General features: G+C 49.0%; 1 protein-coding gene across 1 annotated transcript; it reads left to right on the forward strand.

The window, feature by feature from the left end:
* The first annotated feature begins 7342 nt into the window (after nucleotides 1–7342).
* On the forward strand, nucleotides 7343–8318 carry ier3 (immediate early response 3). The gene has a single exon (XM_054774114.1). It carries the CDS (start codon nucleotides 7344–7346, stop codon nucleotides 8010–8012), a length of 669 nt encoding a protein of 222 aa, XP_054630089.1. The 5' UTR covers nucleotide 7343; the 3' UTR covers nucleotides 8013–8318.
* The last annotated feature ends 4867 nt before the right edge of the window (nucleotides 8319–13185 follow it).

Here is a 13185-nt window from a genome sequence, read left to right on the forward strand (position 1 = left end):
CACAGCAAGGGCTCTGGAACCAGTCCTCTTGAGAGGGGTTGGACCTTGTTCCACTCTGGCGTTGCCAGCAGTGAGAGGCGACGGGCAGGGGTGGCAATTCTTGTTGCGCCCCGGCTTGTGGCCGGCATGTTGGAGTTTAACCCGGTGAACGAGAGGGTAGTTTCCCTCCGCCTTCGAGTGGGGGGACGGGTCCTGACTGTTGTTTGTGCTTATGCGCCAAACAGCAGTTCAGAATACCCACCTTTTTTGGAGTCTCTAGAGGAAGTACTGGAGAGTGCTCCCTCGGGCGATTCCCTTGTTCTGCTGGGGGACTTCAATGCTCACGTTGGCAGCGACAGTGAGACCTGGAGAGGCGTGATTGGGAGGAACGGCCCCCCTGATCTGAACCCGAGCGGTGCTTTGTTATTGGACTTCTGTGCTCGTCACAGATTGTCGATAACAAACACAATGTTCAAGCATAAGGCTGTCCACATGTGCACTTTGCACCAGGACACCCTAGGCCGCACTTCCATGATTGACTTTGTGGTCGTATGATCGGACTTGCGGCCATATGTTTTGGACACTCGGGTGAAGAGAGGGGCGGAGCTGTCAACTGATCACCACCTGGTGGTAAGTTGGCTCCGATGGTGGGGGAGGATGCCAGTCAAACCTGGCAGGCCCAAACGTATTGTGAGGGTCTGCTGGGAACGACTGGCAGAGTCCCCTGTCAGAAGGAGTTTCAACTCCCACCTCCGGGAGAGCTTCGACCATGTTCCGAGGGAGGTGGCGGACATTGAGTCTGAATGGGCCATGTTCCGTGCCTCTATTGTCGAGACAGCTGATCGAAGCTATGGCCGTAAGGTGGTTGGTGCCTGTTGTGGCAGTAATTCCAGAACCCGTTGGTGGACACCAGTGGTGAGGGATGCCGTCAAGATGAAGAAGGAGTCCTATCGGGCCTTTTTGGCTCATGGGACTCCGGAAGCAGCTGACAGGTATCGGCAGGCCAAGCGGTCTGCGGCTCTGGCAGTCGCTGAGGCAAAAACTCGGACATGGGAGGAGTTCGGAGAAGCCATGGAGAACGACTTCCGGACAGCTTCGAAGAGATTCTGGACCACCATTCGGCGTCTCAGGAGGGGGAAGCAGTGCACAGTCAACACCGTGTATGGTGGGGATGGTGTGCTGCTGACCTCAACTCGGGATGTTGTGGATCGGTGGAAAGAATACTTTGAAGACCTCCTCAATCCCACCGACACGTCTTCCTATGAGGAAGCAGAGCCTGGGGACTCCACGGTGGGCTCTCCTATCTCTGGGGCTGAGGTTGCTGAGGTTGTCAAAAAGCTCCTCGCTGGCAGGGCCCCGGGGGTGGATGAGATCCGCCCGGAGTTCCTTAAGGCCATGGATGCTGTAGGCATGTCTTGGTTGACACGACTCTGCAGCATCGCGTGGACATCGGGGGCAGTGCCTCTGGATTGCCAGACCGGGGTGGTGGTTCCCCTTTTTAAGAAGGGGGACCGGAGGGTGTGTTCCAACTATCGTGGAATCACACTCCTCAGCCTCCCTGGTAAGGTCTATTCAGGGGTTCTGCAGAGGAGGATCCGCCGGATAGTTGAATCTCGGATTCAGGAGGAGCAGTGTGGTTTTCGTCCTGGTCGTGGAACTGTGGACCAGCTCTACACTCTCAGCAGGGTCCTTGAGGGTGCATGGGAATTTGCCCAACCAGTCTACATGTGTTTTGTGGACTTGGAGAAGGCATTCGACCGTGTTCCTCGAGGAATTTTGTGGGGAGTACTCCGGGAGTATGGGGTATCGGACCAGCTAATTCAAGCTGTTCGTTCCCTGTATGACCGGTGTCAGAGTTTGGTTCGCATTGCCGGCAGTAAGTCGGACCCGTTTCCAGTGAAGGTTGGGCTCCGCCAGGGCTGCCCTTTGTCACCAATTCTGTTCATTATTTTTATGGACAGAATTTCTAGGCGCAGCCAGGGCGTTGAGGGGTTCCGGTTTGGTGGCTACAGGATTGAGTCTCTGCTTTTTGCAGATGATGTGGTCCTGCTGGCTTCATCAAGCCGTGAACTTCAACTTTCACTGGATCAGTTCGTAGCCGAGTGCGAAGCGGCCGGGATGAGAATCAGCACCTCCAAGTCCGAGTCCATGGTTCTCGCCTGGAAAAGGGTGGAATGCCATCTCCAGGTCGGGGATGAGATCCTGCCCCAAGTGGAGGAATTTAGGTACCTTGGGGTCTTGTTCACGAGTGAGGGAAGGATGGAACGTGAGATCGATAAGCGAATTGGTGCAGCGTCTGCAGTGATGCGGACTCTACATCGTACTGTTGTGGTGAAGAGAGAGCTAAGCCAAAAGGCAAAGCTCTCAATTTACTGGTCGATCTACGTTCCTACCCTCACCTGTGGTCATGAGCTTTGGGTAGTGACCGAAAGGACAAGATCGCGGGTACAAGCGGCCAAAATGAGTTTTCTTCGTAGGGTGGCTGGGCTCTCCCTTAAAGATAGGGTGAGAAGCACTGTCATTCGGGAGAGACTCGGAGTAGAACCGCTGCTCCTCCGCATTGAGAGGAGCCAGATGAGGTGGCTTGGGCATCTGGTCAGGATGCCTCCCGGACGCCTCCCTGGGGAGGTGTTCAGGGCAAGTCCGACCGGTAAAAGGCCTCGGGGAAGACCCAGGACACGTTGGAGAGACTATGTTTCCCAACTGGCTTGGGAACGCCTCGGGATCCGCCGGGAGGAGCTGGACGAAGTGGCCGAGGAGAGGGAAATCTGGGCCTCCCTGCTTAGGCTGTTGCCCCCGCGACCCGATCTCGGATAAGCGGTAGAAGATGGATGGATGGATGACACCATCTATATACGTGTTTACATTTGGGTTTTTATGATACATTATTGTATAAAATATAAGAACATTGAACATTTTTATTATGTTTTATGATATATTTATAATTTATATTAATTTTATTCACACTGACAGCCGGTTAATAAATGCTCCTTTTTCATCCCTTCTTTGCCTTGTAAGCACCGTTAACATCCAGCAGAGGGCGACGTTTCACCAACAAATGACACCATTTTGTTTGCTTGTTTAAAAGGTTTAAAAAAGGTTTAAAGACAATCAATGTTTTTATGATATTTATTTTAGTCACACTGACTGTCAGGTGATTAGGAACACTCCACATTCCACTTGATGGCGTCACGAGGAGACCGGGAATTGAACCCTTATGGGGGATGATCAGGAAACGTACTCAAGCCGTGAAACGTGCACTAGTGTTTGCGCAGGCCTTTCCCGCCACTGGTGTGGGGGTGTGTGTGTGTGTGGGGGGGCATGACCTTGGTGTTCCCGCTGGGAAGTATGGAGTAGTATGGAGCGCTGTGATTGGCTGCCGGGGAAGTGCTTTGATCCTCGGGGGCATGCGAGGCCATCCATGTGTTTTTCCCAAATGAAAGACTGTTTTTCATGTTGATGCTCGGAGCGAGCTGGCGTTCCTTCCTTCCTCCCGCCGTCTTTGTTCCTCATCCAAGCTGCCCCCCCGCCCCGCCCCACCCCGCCCCACACGGCAAGCGTGTGGCCTCAGGCTGCTCGCTTCCTGTCTGCGTCTTTTATTTACAGACCCTGATCCTGCCGCTTAATGAGCGCTAATGCCCTCTTTGCACGGGAGCTCACATCAGAGTGAAGTGTTTGTGGCCTGACAGGTGGGGCGTCTAAAAATAGAACTTGATTGACACCAACACCCAGCAAGCGTGTGAGGGAAGGAGTCAAGGAAAGGTGGTGAAGAAGTGAAGGTGTGTGCGGAATGATGGAAGGAGTGGGCGGGGCCCACGTGTCCACGGGCAAACAGGCCACACCCACTGCGTTGATATTTAACAAGGTGAGTGCAGGAAGAGGCGAAGGAGAACATCATGACCTCCTGCGGCTCCTGCAGAGCGCATCTTCTTCATCTTCATCCTCCTCCTCCTCCTCCTCCTCGGGTCCGTCGTCGCTGTCGGGTGTTGTACCCCCCCTCCCGGTGCAGGAGGCCCCCACTGAGGGAGGCCCCAGACCCTGCGATGCGCTGGCTCCTCCTCCTCAGTGCGCTGCTCCTGCTGCAGATCTACACGGAGGACACGTGCACAGGTGAGCGCACGCTGGCGTGTTAGCGTACATGGCTAACAATAACGTTTTTCGTGTGCATGTGCGTGGCAAAGACGACGAGGCAGCACGCTGGTGCCGGGGGGACGAGGCCGCAGAGCGCGACAGCAAGGCGGAGGAGCTTTGGCGGGTCCAAGCGGTGGGCGTGGCTACAGAGACCGTCTCAGCTGACCACACCTGAAGTGGGCGGGTCCAGAGAGGCACCTGTGCTGCAGCACTTCCTGTTTGACCTTTGACCCTCCTCGTTTTGGACAACGTCCATGATGTATGAAATATGTAAATTATATGTAAATCATATGTAAATATGCTGCATGTACGTGTCTTTACAAATAAACATTATTAGATGACCTCATCACTTTATTAGCTATTTTATGTCATGAAATCAAACAGGATCTAATAATATTTAGAATATCCAACAGAATAATATCCATACAAAAATAAAGAATAAAATACATACAAAATAGAATAAAATCATATTTATGCAGTCATAAATAAGAATTAAAAAAAAATACAATAACATAATCAATACTATAAATATATATATATATATATATATATATATATATATATATATATATATATATATTTATATATATATATACATATAAATATATATATACATATATCTCCCTTCAAATAAAAAATACAAATATTTCCAACAAATAAACATGCATGAAATAGTATTTATACCATAATAATAATATTGATACTATATCAAATAATAATCATAAATAATAAGAATGAAAAATAAAGCATCATAATAATAATATTGATAGTGTGTAAATACACGCGTACATTCATTTATTCATAAATAAATCAATATCCTTTAGAATATATGAAATAAAATCATCACAAATAATCATAAATAATTCAAAAGAATAAAATCATGATCATGAAATCAATACCGTGTGTGTGTGTGTGTGTGTATTTCCGCTAAGTAAAATTGTATTGAGAACGTACATAATAATAATAATAATATTGCTAGAAAATAAAAGAATAATGAATAATAAAAAAGAAATGAGTGAAAGAGAATAAAAATATGGAATGTCATCCTGTTGATGATCTATCATGCCAGCTAATATTAATTATAATAATAATAATAATAATAACAATCATAACAATAGTAGTAATATTATTAACAATAATAATAATAATAATAAGTTTGGAGCGTGAGGTCGATAGGCGGATCGGCGCAGCGTCTGCAGTAATGCGGTCGCTGTACCGGACCGTCGTGGTGAAGAGAGAGCTGAGCCGGAAGGCAAAGCTCTTAATTTACCGTTCGATCTATGTTCCCACCCTCACCTATGGTCATGAGCTTTGGGTCGTGACCGAAAGAACGAGATCTCGGATACAAGCGGCTGAAATGACTTTTCTTCGTAGGGTAGCTGGACTCACCCTAAGAGATAGGGTGAGGAGCTCGGTCATCCGGGAGGAGCTCAGAGTAGAGCCGCTGCTCCTTCACATCGAGAGGAGCCAGCTGAGGTGGTTCGGGCATCTAGTCCGGATGCCTCCCGGACGCCTCCCTGGTGAGGTGTGCCGGGCATGCCCAGCCGGGAGAAGGCCCCTGGCAAGACCTAGGACACACTGGAGGGATTATGTCTCACAGCTGGCCTGGGAACGCCTTGGTGTCCTCCCGGGGGAGCTGGAGGAGGTGGTCGGGGACCGGGAAGTCTGGGCTTCCCTACTGAGACTGCTGCCCCCGCGACCCAGGCCCGGATAAGCGGAGGAAAATGGAATGGAATGGAATGGAATAATAATAATAATACTCATAATAATCATAATATTAATAATAATAAGGATGAATCATTAAATTATGCAAAATCAAAGAAATCAAAACACATCAAAATAAAAGAATCAAAAATGAAGACTATTTGATCATAAGATGACGCCATAAGATGATATCATGCCGATATCATGCAATGACGTCATGCAGTGCCAGAAATAGAAAGTGGGCGGGGCCTGTCACCATCCCACGCGTTGACCCGCGAGAGAGAGAGAGAGAAGGTAATCCCTCGCTCGCCCACGCGCAGGTAGAAGTATGTCCATGTCTGGTATCGCCGCTTAGTCAGGTATGATAGCACCTTACCCGGAGGGGGGGCGGGGTCGGTTTGCATGCTTTGATCCCCGCCCACACGCGAGCGCCAAACATTCCTGGCATTCATGACTATTTTTAGGAAACGTTGCGCCCTTTTTGCTTTCTTTTACCCAACCGAAGGTCAGACGGAACCCGGCCCCGCCCTTTCGGTGCCCCCATCCACTTTGTAGCGCGGACCGCAGGACCCGATTCGCTCACAATCAAGAGGAGCCCAGAAAGCGGATCTGAAATGAGCTGATCCACTTCAAGCAGGACTGACGTGCCTTGCAGGGAAAGCATTCACTCCCCCCAGCCCCCACCCCCCCATGCAGCCTGTGATTGACCCGTGTCTGTCGGGTCTTTCCGCGGTTCCAGGAAAGACGCCGGCGGTGACATCACGAGAGAGAGAGAGAGAGGCCTCGACTCCGCCCACAGGCTGGTGGGAGAGGTCACGGAGCACATGAAGGGACCCACACATAACGCCCCATCCCCCACCCCACGGACGCCGCCTGGTTCCGCACGTAGGCCAGTTCCCAGCGCTACCCCATCAGCGGAGGCTTTGACGGGCAGTGACCCGCATTGCGACGTCGCCACGAGGACCCGACCGCTCGCTTGCCGAGGCGGTCACGTGACGCCGTGCGACACGCCTCAGCCACGGAACGCTTTTCTCACTTTATTGTCAAGAGCGGAAAAAACCGGACACAACCTTTTCCTCCCCCACCCGGGCTGTTTTTGGTAAACACGAGCACGCGCACCAGGTGGGGCAGGTTCGGGTTGCCATGTTGTTTCATGTGGCCCAAAAGCCGAGAAAAAAACCCAAAACACTTGTATTATTTTATTGTATTATATTTTGAAATATGATACATATGTCATACTATTATTTAGGTTTAAAAATATAGAATAATAATTTAAAAGCAAAATCTAAAATGTACATTTTTTAATACTTGAAAAAAAAGGTCAATGACAGGTGTCGAAGCCAAGACCGGGGGCCACATTCAGCCCGCCATGTTGTTTCATGTCTGCAAATAAAAAAAACACTTTTATTATTATATTTTACTTTTTTTGTATCATTTTTTAAAATATATTTAATGTTTGAAATACTTTTTTTACATTTGACTTTGACTTCTTCACGTGAACGCGCATTTCATCACCATCAAGTTCGTCGATGGTTCAAATAAAAAGTTTGGGTTTTTTTCAGTTGGGCAAGAAGTTGCTGTCCAGGGGGCGTGGTCTCAGTGCCGTGGGCGTGTCCACATTCCAGGAAAGGTATAAAGCTCGGCTTGACAGGACTTTGTCAAGAAAAGAAAGAAGTGAAATGTATTCTCAGCCGAGTTCCACGATGACGCTCCACAGGCGGGAAAGCTTCGCCTCGTCTCGGCTGTCGAACCGCAGCACGGAGCCCGAAATCTTCACCTTCGAGCAGATTCACACCCAAGCCACCGCCGTGCCCTCCTACGTGCCCATCCGGGCCAAGAAGCGCTGCACCCGGGTCATGTACCCCGCTAAGGTCCGCATGCACCTCCCGCCCCCGGAGAAGAGCCCGGCCAAGCGCTGGCTGCTGGTTCTGATTCTGGTGGTTCTGTGGCAGATCTACACCGAGGAGCCTTGCGTCGACACGCCGCCGAGCGGCGCCCACGTCCCGGCGGGCGACTACCAGGCCTTCGCCGCCAGGACAGCTGCTCCTGCGGCCGCTACGAGCTACTGCGAGGCGGACGCTCCGGTCGAACCCAGCGCGGTCCACGACCGCACCGGGCCCGCGGGCGGCCAGCAGGGCGCCGGGAACAGCTACATGGTGGCCCTACTGGTCTACCACAGACTGGGCAGCGACAAGTAAAAGTCTGGACGGGCTCCGCCCTGAAAGCCGACCGACCGAACTCGTGAAGGAGCCGAGAGGACTCCGCGCAACCGCCGAAGGAGCTCCGTGCGCCGGCCTGGTGCCTGCCGGCGGCCCGCGGGGGCCGCGGAGCCCTGAGGTGGAAAAGAGCTGAAAGAACCTTGAAGAAGAAGAAGTCTTAAAGACTCTGAGAAACTTGAATTGGTCATTTACTGACTTGCTGCACTCACTGGCCACGAGGCCAACATGTCGTGTCCTATTTATTAACGTTATTTGCTATTTATTCAACACTTGTAATAAAACACATGTCAGAAAGAATAACAAGTGTGTGTCTTTTCACTTGTCCCGTCATTCCCTTCAAACACTTGACATCAACTTCAGAAGCTGAAACTTCCAAAGCTCATTTAATTTGAAAAGACGTTTTCTATTCTTCTTTGAAATGAAAATGTCAGCAGGAACGCTTCTACTCTTCTGTGAATCATTCCTCCCTGCCAGTCATCACACGACGTGCATGAGCGCATGTCTCAAGGTCACACGTCTTCTTAACTCTTCACACTCATGCCACCTCTTTCCTCTTGCTGGGACCTCTATGACCATAGTGGGGCCTGTGGGACAATAGTGGGACACATAGTGGGACCTGTGGGACAATAGTGGGACACATAGTGGGACCTATGGGACAATAGTGGGACCTGTGAGACCATAGTGGGACGCATAGTGGGGCCCGTGTCTTGATGGTGGGACCTGGGTAATGCCTGCATAGTGGGACGTGTGTGATGATGTAAGACAAGAAGGACATCCGAGCCGTTTTGTTGTCCTTGGAGGCGGAGCTGAGTCATGTGTGACGACATCGCTCCACCGTCTTCATCATGTGGTCTTCATCACGGTCACACTGCTTTTGTGATGACGTCACCACTACAGATCTCTCCATGGCGGCCACACGTCACCCCCCGGCCAGCAAATGGGCCAATCACAGCACAGCGATCACGATTCACAGTGACACAGTCACGCTACTCAGGAAGAATGCATGCTGACTGACACGCAATGTTCCCTTTTGTTAGCTTCAGTGTGTGACTGGCCCTTTAAGAGCAAGTCCACGTCCATCCATTCACTAAGCAAGAACTGTGTCCCAATACTTTGGGCTACTACCTTGTCTAAAGTAGCAAATGTGAACATGTGACATCACCCCCCCCCCCACACACACACACACAGTGTTTCTGTTATCCAGTGTGTAGGAGTTCAAGGTGAACAAAGCATGCCCGCCAATGGAAAGGTCACATGACAAGCAATGCTGCACAAAGGAAACAAAACAAAGGACAAGGCAGGATGACATGGACGTTTGTTTGGACTACCCCCCCCGCTCCTCTTTTTCCTCTTGCTTCTCCCCCCTCTTCATTCCTGCCCTGTGACTCACGGTCGGCGTGGGCCGCAGGCCGCTTCCAGACAGGAAAGCCTAGGAAAGGAGGAAAGGAGTAAAGGAGGAAAGGAGAAAAGGAGGAAAGGAGGAGTGGGAATTTCCAAGGCTGCGTTAGACGGGAAGAAGAATGACGGCACCGAGCCCTCACAGTGTTTCACTCAAGAAGCCAGAAACCTGTTTGGATGTTTTAACAGCACGGACTGGCAAGGAAACCATAAAGCTTCTCATCAGCATCAGGAAACAGGAAGCACATATCAGGCTGCTACGTCATCAATGTTACATAACCATCCCAGGTGGTCAGTGGCAGGGCCACGTGAGGCGGACCAGGTGGATGCTGTGGCCGTGCCTTGGCGGCATGGGGGGCGTGTCTCGCTTCATACGACTTTGCAGCATCGCCTGGACATCAGGGGCGGTGCCTCTAGATCGGCAGACCCAGCTGGGTTGGTGGTTCCCAGAAGGGCGTGGGGGTCACACACCCCAGCCTCGCTGGTAAGGTCTGGTTGGGAGTTCTGGGGAGGAGGGTCCGCCAGATAGTCGAATTTGGGATTGCAGTGTGGTTTTTGTCCTGGTCGGGCAACTGCAGACCAGTTCCACACCCTCGGCAGGGTCCTTGAGGGTTTGCCCAACCAGTCCACATGTGTTTTGTGAACTTGGGAGGAGGCACTTGACTGTGTTCCTCCAGGAATCCTGTGGGGGGCACTCCAGGAGTATGAGGTTCCGAACCACCTAATTCAGGCGGTTCGCTCCCTGAATGACTGGTGTCAGGGCTTGGCCCGCATTGCCAGTCTGCATGTGTTCTGAGGATTTTGAGAAGGTATTCAACTGTGTTCCTCGAGGAATCCTGCGGGGGGTACACCGGGAGCATGGGGTACCGGACGACCTGATTTGGGTGGTTTGCTTCCTGTATGACCGGTGCCAGTGCTTGGTCTGCATTGCCAGCAATAAGTCAAACTCATTCCCACTGAGAGTTGGGGTCCGCCAGGGCTGCCCTATATTGCCCATTCTGGTCATTACTTTCATGGACAGAATTTCTCGGTGTTTAGGGGATCCAGTTTGGTGGCTCTAGGATTGGGTCTTCGCTTTTTACAGAGGACGGCTCTTGCTAAAACGATTCGCAGCCTGGATAAAAATCAGCACCTCCAAGTCCGAGTCCATGGTTCTTGCTGGGAAAAGGGTGCGGCGCCATTTCCGGGTTGGGGATAAGATCCCTCCCCAGGTGCAGGAGTTTAAGAACTTCAGGAGAGGAGAGACGACCCGGTGGACATACATTTTCCTACCCTCACCTATGGTCACGAGCTTTGGGGAGGGACCCAAAGGACAAAATCAAGCGGCCAAAATGAGTGGGCCAAACCTTAGAGATCCGATGAGAATCTCCAGGAGAACCTCAGAGTAGAACCCGGGTATAAGCGGAAGAACATGCTAACATCAGCAACAGCTACGATGTGTGGAATGAAGCTAACAGAGAAGTCAACAGGATACGTAATGAGTGCGTGTGTGTCAGTGTGTTAGCATGCGTCCAGCATGCTCTGGGTATTTGACTGATGACGAATTCCATGAGAGGAAGGGTGAGGAATCTCCAGTTTTGCCAGTGGGGAACATCGCTTGGTCGAGTCACACGTCTGACTTGAAGACACCAGTTTCGTGTCACGCCCACCAGCCCGACCGTTACAGGAAGTACAAACATCCTTGGCATGGTCTGGGGGTGAACCCACCACATGATGGCAGGTGGCGTTGCTCAACAGCAGTTAGTCAGATGTGGGAATCAAACACACCCTGGGCGCTCCCAGGTCCACAAAGCACACAGGAATTCCTCTCCTTTTTCTTCTTCTCATTACAACAGTGATGAAATCCCGTGTGGCCCCGGGAGGAAGCGTTTTGAAAGAATGAAAACTCGCGGCCGCGCGCAAACAGGAAGCGTTTTGCCTCGAAAAGGAACACTTTGAAGTGTCTAAACATGACTCAGCGCGTGTCAAGCCGTCGCTGGATGAAGAAAACATGATGAAACGTGTTGACTTATCACCTCGGTGAGGGGAACGCCCCCACTGATGATCCCAAACCAGCATGTCCTCTCATGTCAGCGTTGGGCCCCTCCTTTTGTCTGACAGGCAACTCACACGAAGCAGCATGTTGTTACACCACAACACACATCTCACAGTGGACGCACATCCTGGATGCAAACAAGTTCACCATTTTCTGTCTTAGCTTCGTCACTTTATTCATTCAACTTCACTCTTTCCCCCCCATTTTTGTAAATTTTCTTCTTGTAATTACAACTTTATTCACGAATTATTAGAACTTAGTGTTCCAATAACTACAACTTTATTTTGTTTTGTTTGTTTCTGATAATGTTACAGCTTTTTAAAAAATAACACATTTTTCCTTTCATGTTTCAACGCTATGCTACTAAAATGACATTATTCTTCCTCATAATGTTACCACTTTATTCTATAAAACATTGCAACTTTTTTCTCGTTACAATACGCCTTTCTTCTGTTACTATTTTCACTTTTTTCTTGTAAAATTATTGCAGATTTTTCCATTTTTCTGTTGCTGTTTTTTTTAATTTTCCAAATATTTCAACCTTCGTCTTGTAAATGTTCTTCTCGTAATATTACAACTTTATTCCCAGAATATTACAACTTTTTCCTCAACCTAATTTTCCAAAAATGACAGTTGCGCTTTGTTCTGTTTGTTTCTCGTAATGTTACAACTTCAAAGAATGTACAACTTCACGTTTCTTGAATATTTCAAATTTATGCTCCTGAAATGACATTGTTTTTCCTCATATTACAACATTATTGTCAAAAACTTGCAACTTTTTTTCACATTACAATATGACTTTTTCCCGTAATTTTGACTTTATATTCTTGTAAAATTACAGCCATTTTTTCCATTTCTGCTGTGTGCTTTCTTCTTGTGGTATTATGACTTTATTCCAATATTATTGACACTTCAAGATTCAAGATTCAAGAGTTTTATTGTCATGTGCATGGTAAAACAGCAGTTCTACTATGCAATGAAAATCTTATTCTGTTCATTCTCCCAAGAAAAGAAAGAAAACACAAGAAAAAGAATAAGAACATAAGAAACATAAACACATAAACATAAATACCAATACATTAAGCAACAACAACAGAAGAGACATTAATACAAATAAATATACAAATATACAAATAAATAAATAAATAAATAAATAAATAAATAAATAAATAAATAAATAAATAAATAAATAAATAAATAAAGTGCTATGAGTGTGTGCGTGTGTTGCGTGCGGCGTGTGTGAGTGCTTCGTTGAGAAGCCTGATGGCCTGTGGGTAAAAGCTGTTTGCCAGCCTTGTGGTCCTGGACTTCAAACTCCTGTAGCGTCTGCCTGACGGTAGGAGTGTGAATAATGAGTGTTGTGGATGTGTGCTGTCCTTGATGAGGTTGTGTGTTCTTCGTAGGACTCTAGTTTTATAAATGTCTTGCAGTGAGGGGAGGCCTGCCCCAACAATGTTCTGTGAGGTCTTGATCACCCGCTGGAGTGCCTTCCTATCACGTGTTGTACAGTTACCGTACCAAACAGTGATGGAGGCGGTAAGGACACTTTCCATAGTGCATCTGTAGAAGCAACTCAGGATTGTGGTGGACATGCCAAATTTCCTCAGTCTTCTCAGGAAGTACAGTCTCCTTTGGGACTTCTTCAGAATTTGTTGGGTGTTGTGAGACCAGGTGAGGTCCTCGCTGATGTGTGTGCCAAGGAACTTGAAGGTTTTCACC

Source organism: Dunckerocampus dactyliophorus, chromosome 4 (assembly GCF_027744805.1).
Source record: "Dunckerocampus dactyliophorus isolate RoL2022-P2 chromosome 4, RoL_Ddac_1.1, whole genome shotgun sequence".
NCBI lineage: Eukaryota > Metazoa > Chordata > Actinopteri > Syngnathiformes > Syngnathidae > Dunckerocampus > Dunckerocampus dactyliophorus.

Bases quoted from the DNA above. Each gene is read 5' to 3' on its own strand.
- ier3 (XM_054774114.1), top strand. From the start codon at position 7,344: ATGGTTCAAATAAAAAGTTTGGGTTTTTTTCAGTTGGGCAAGAAGTTG.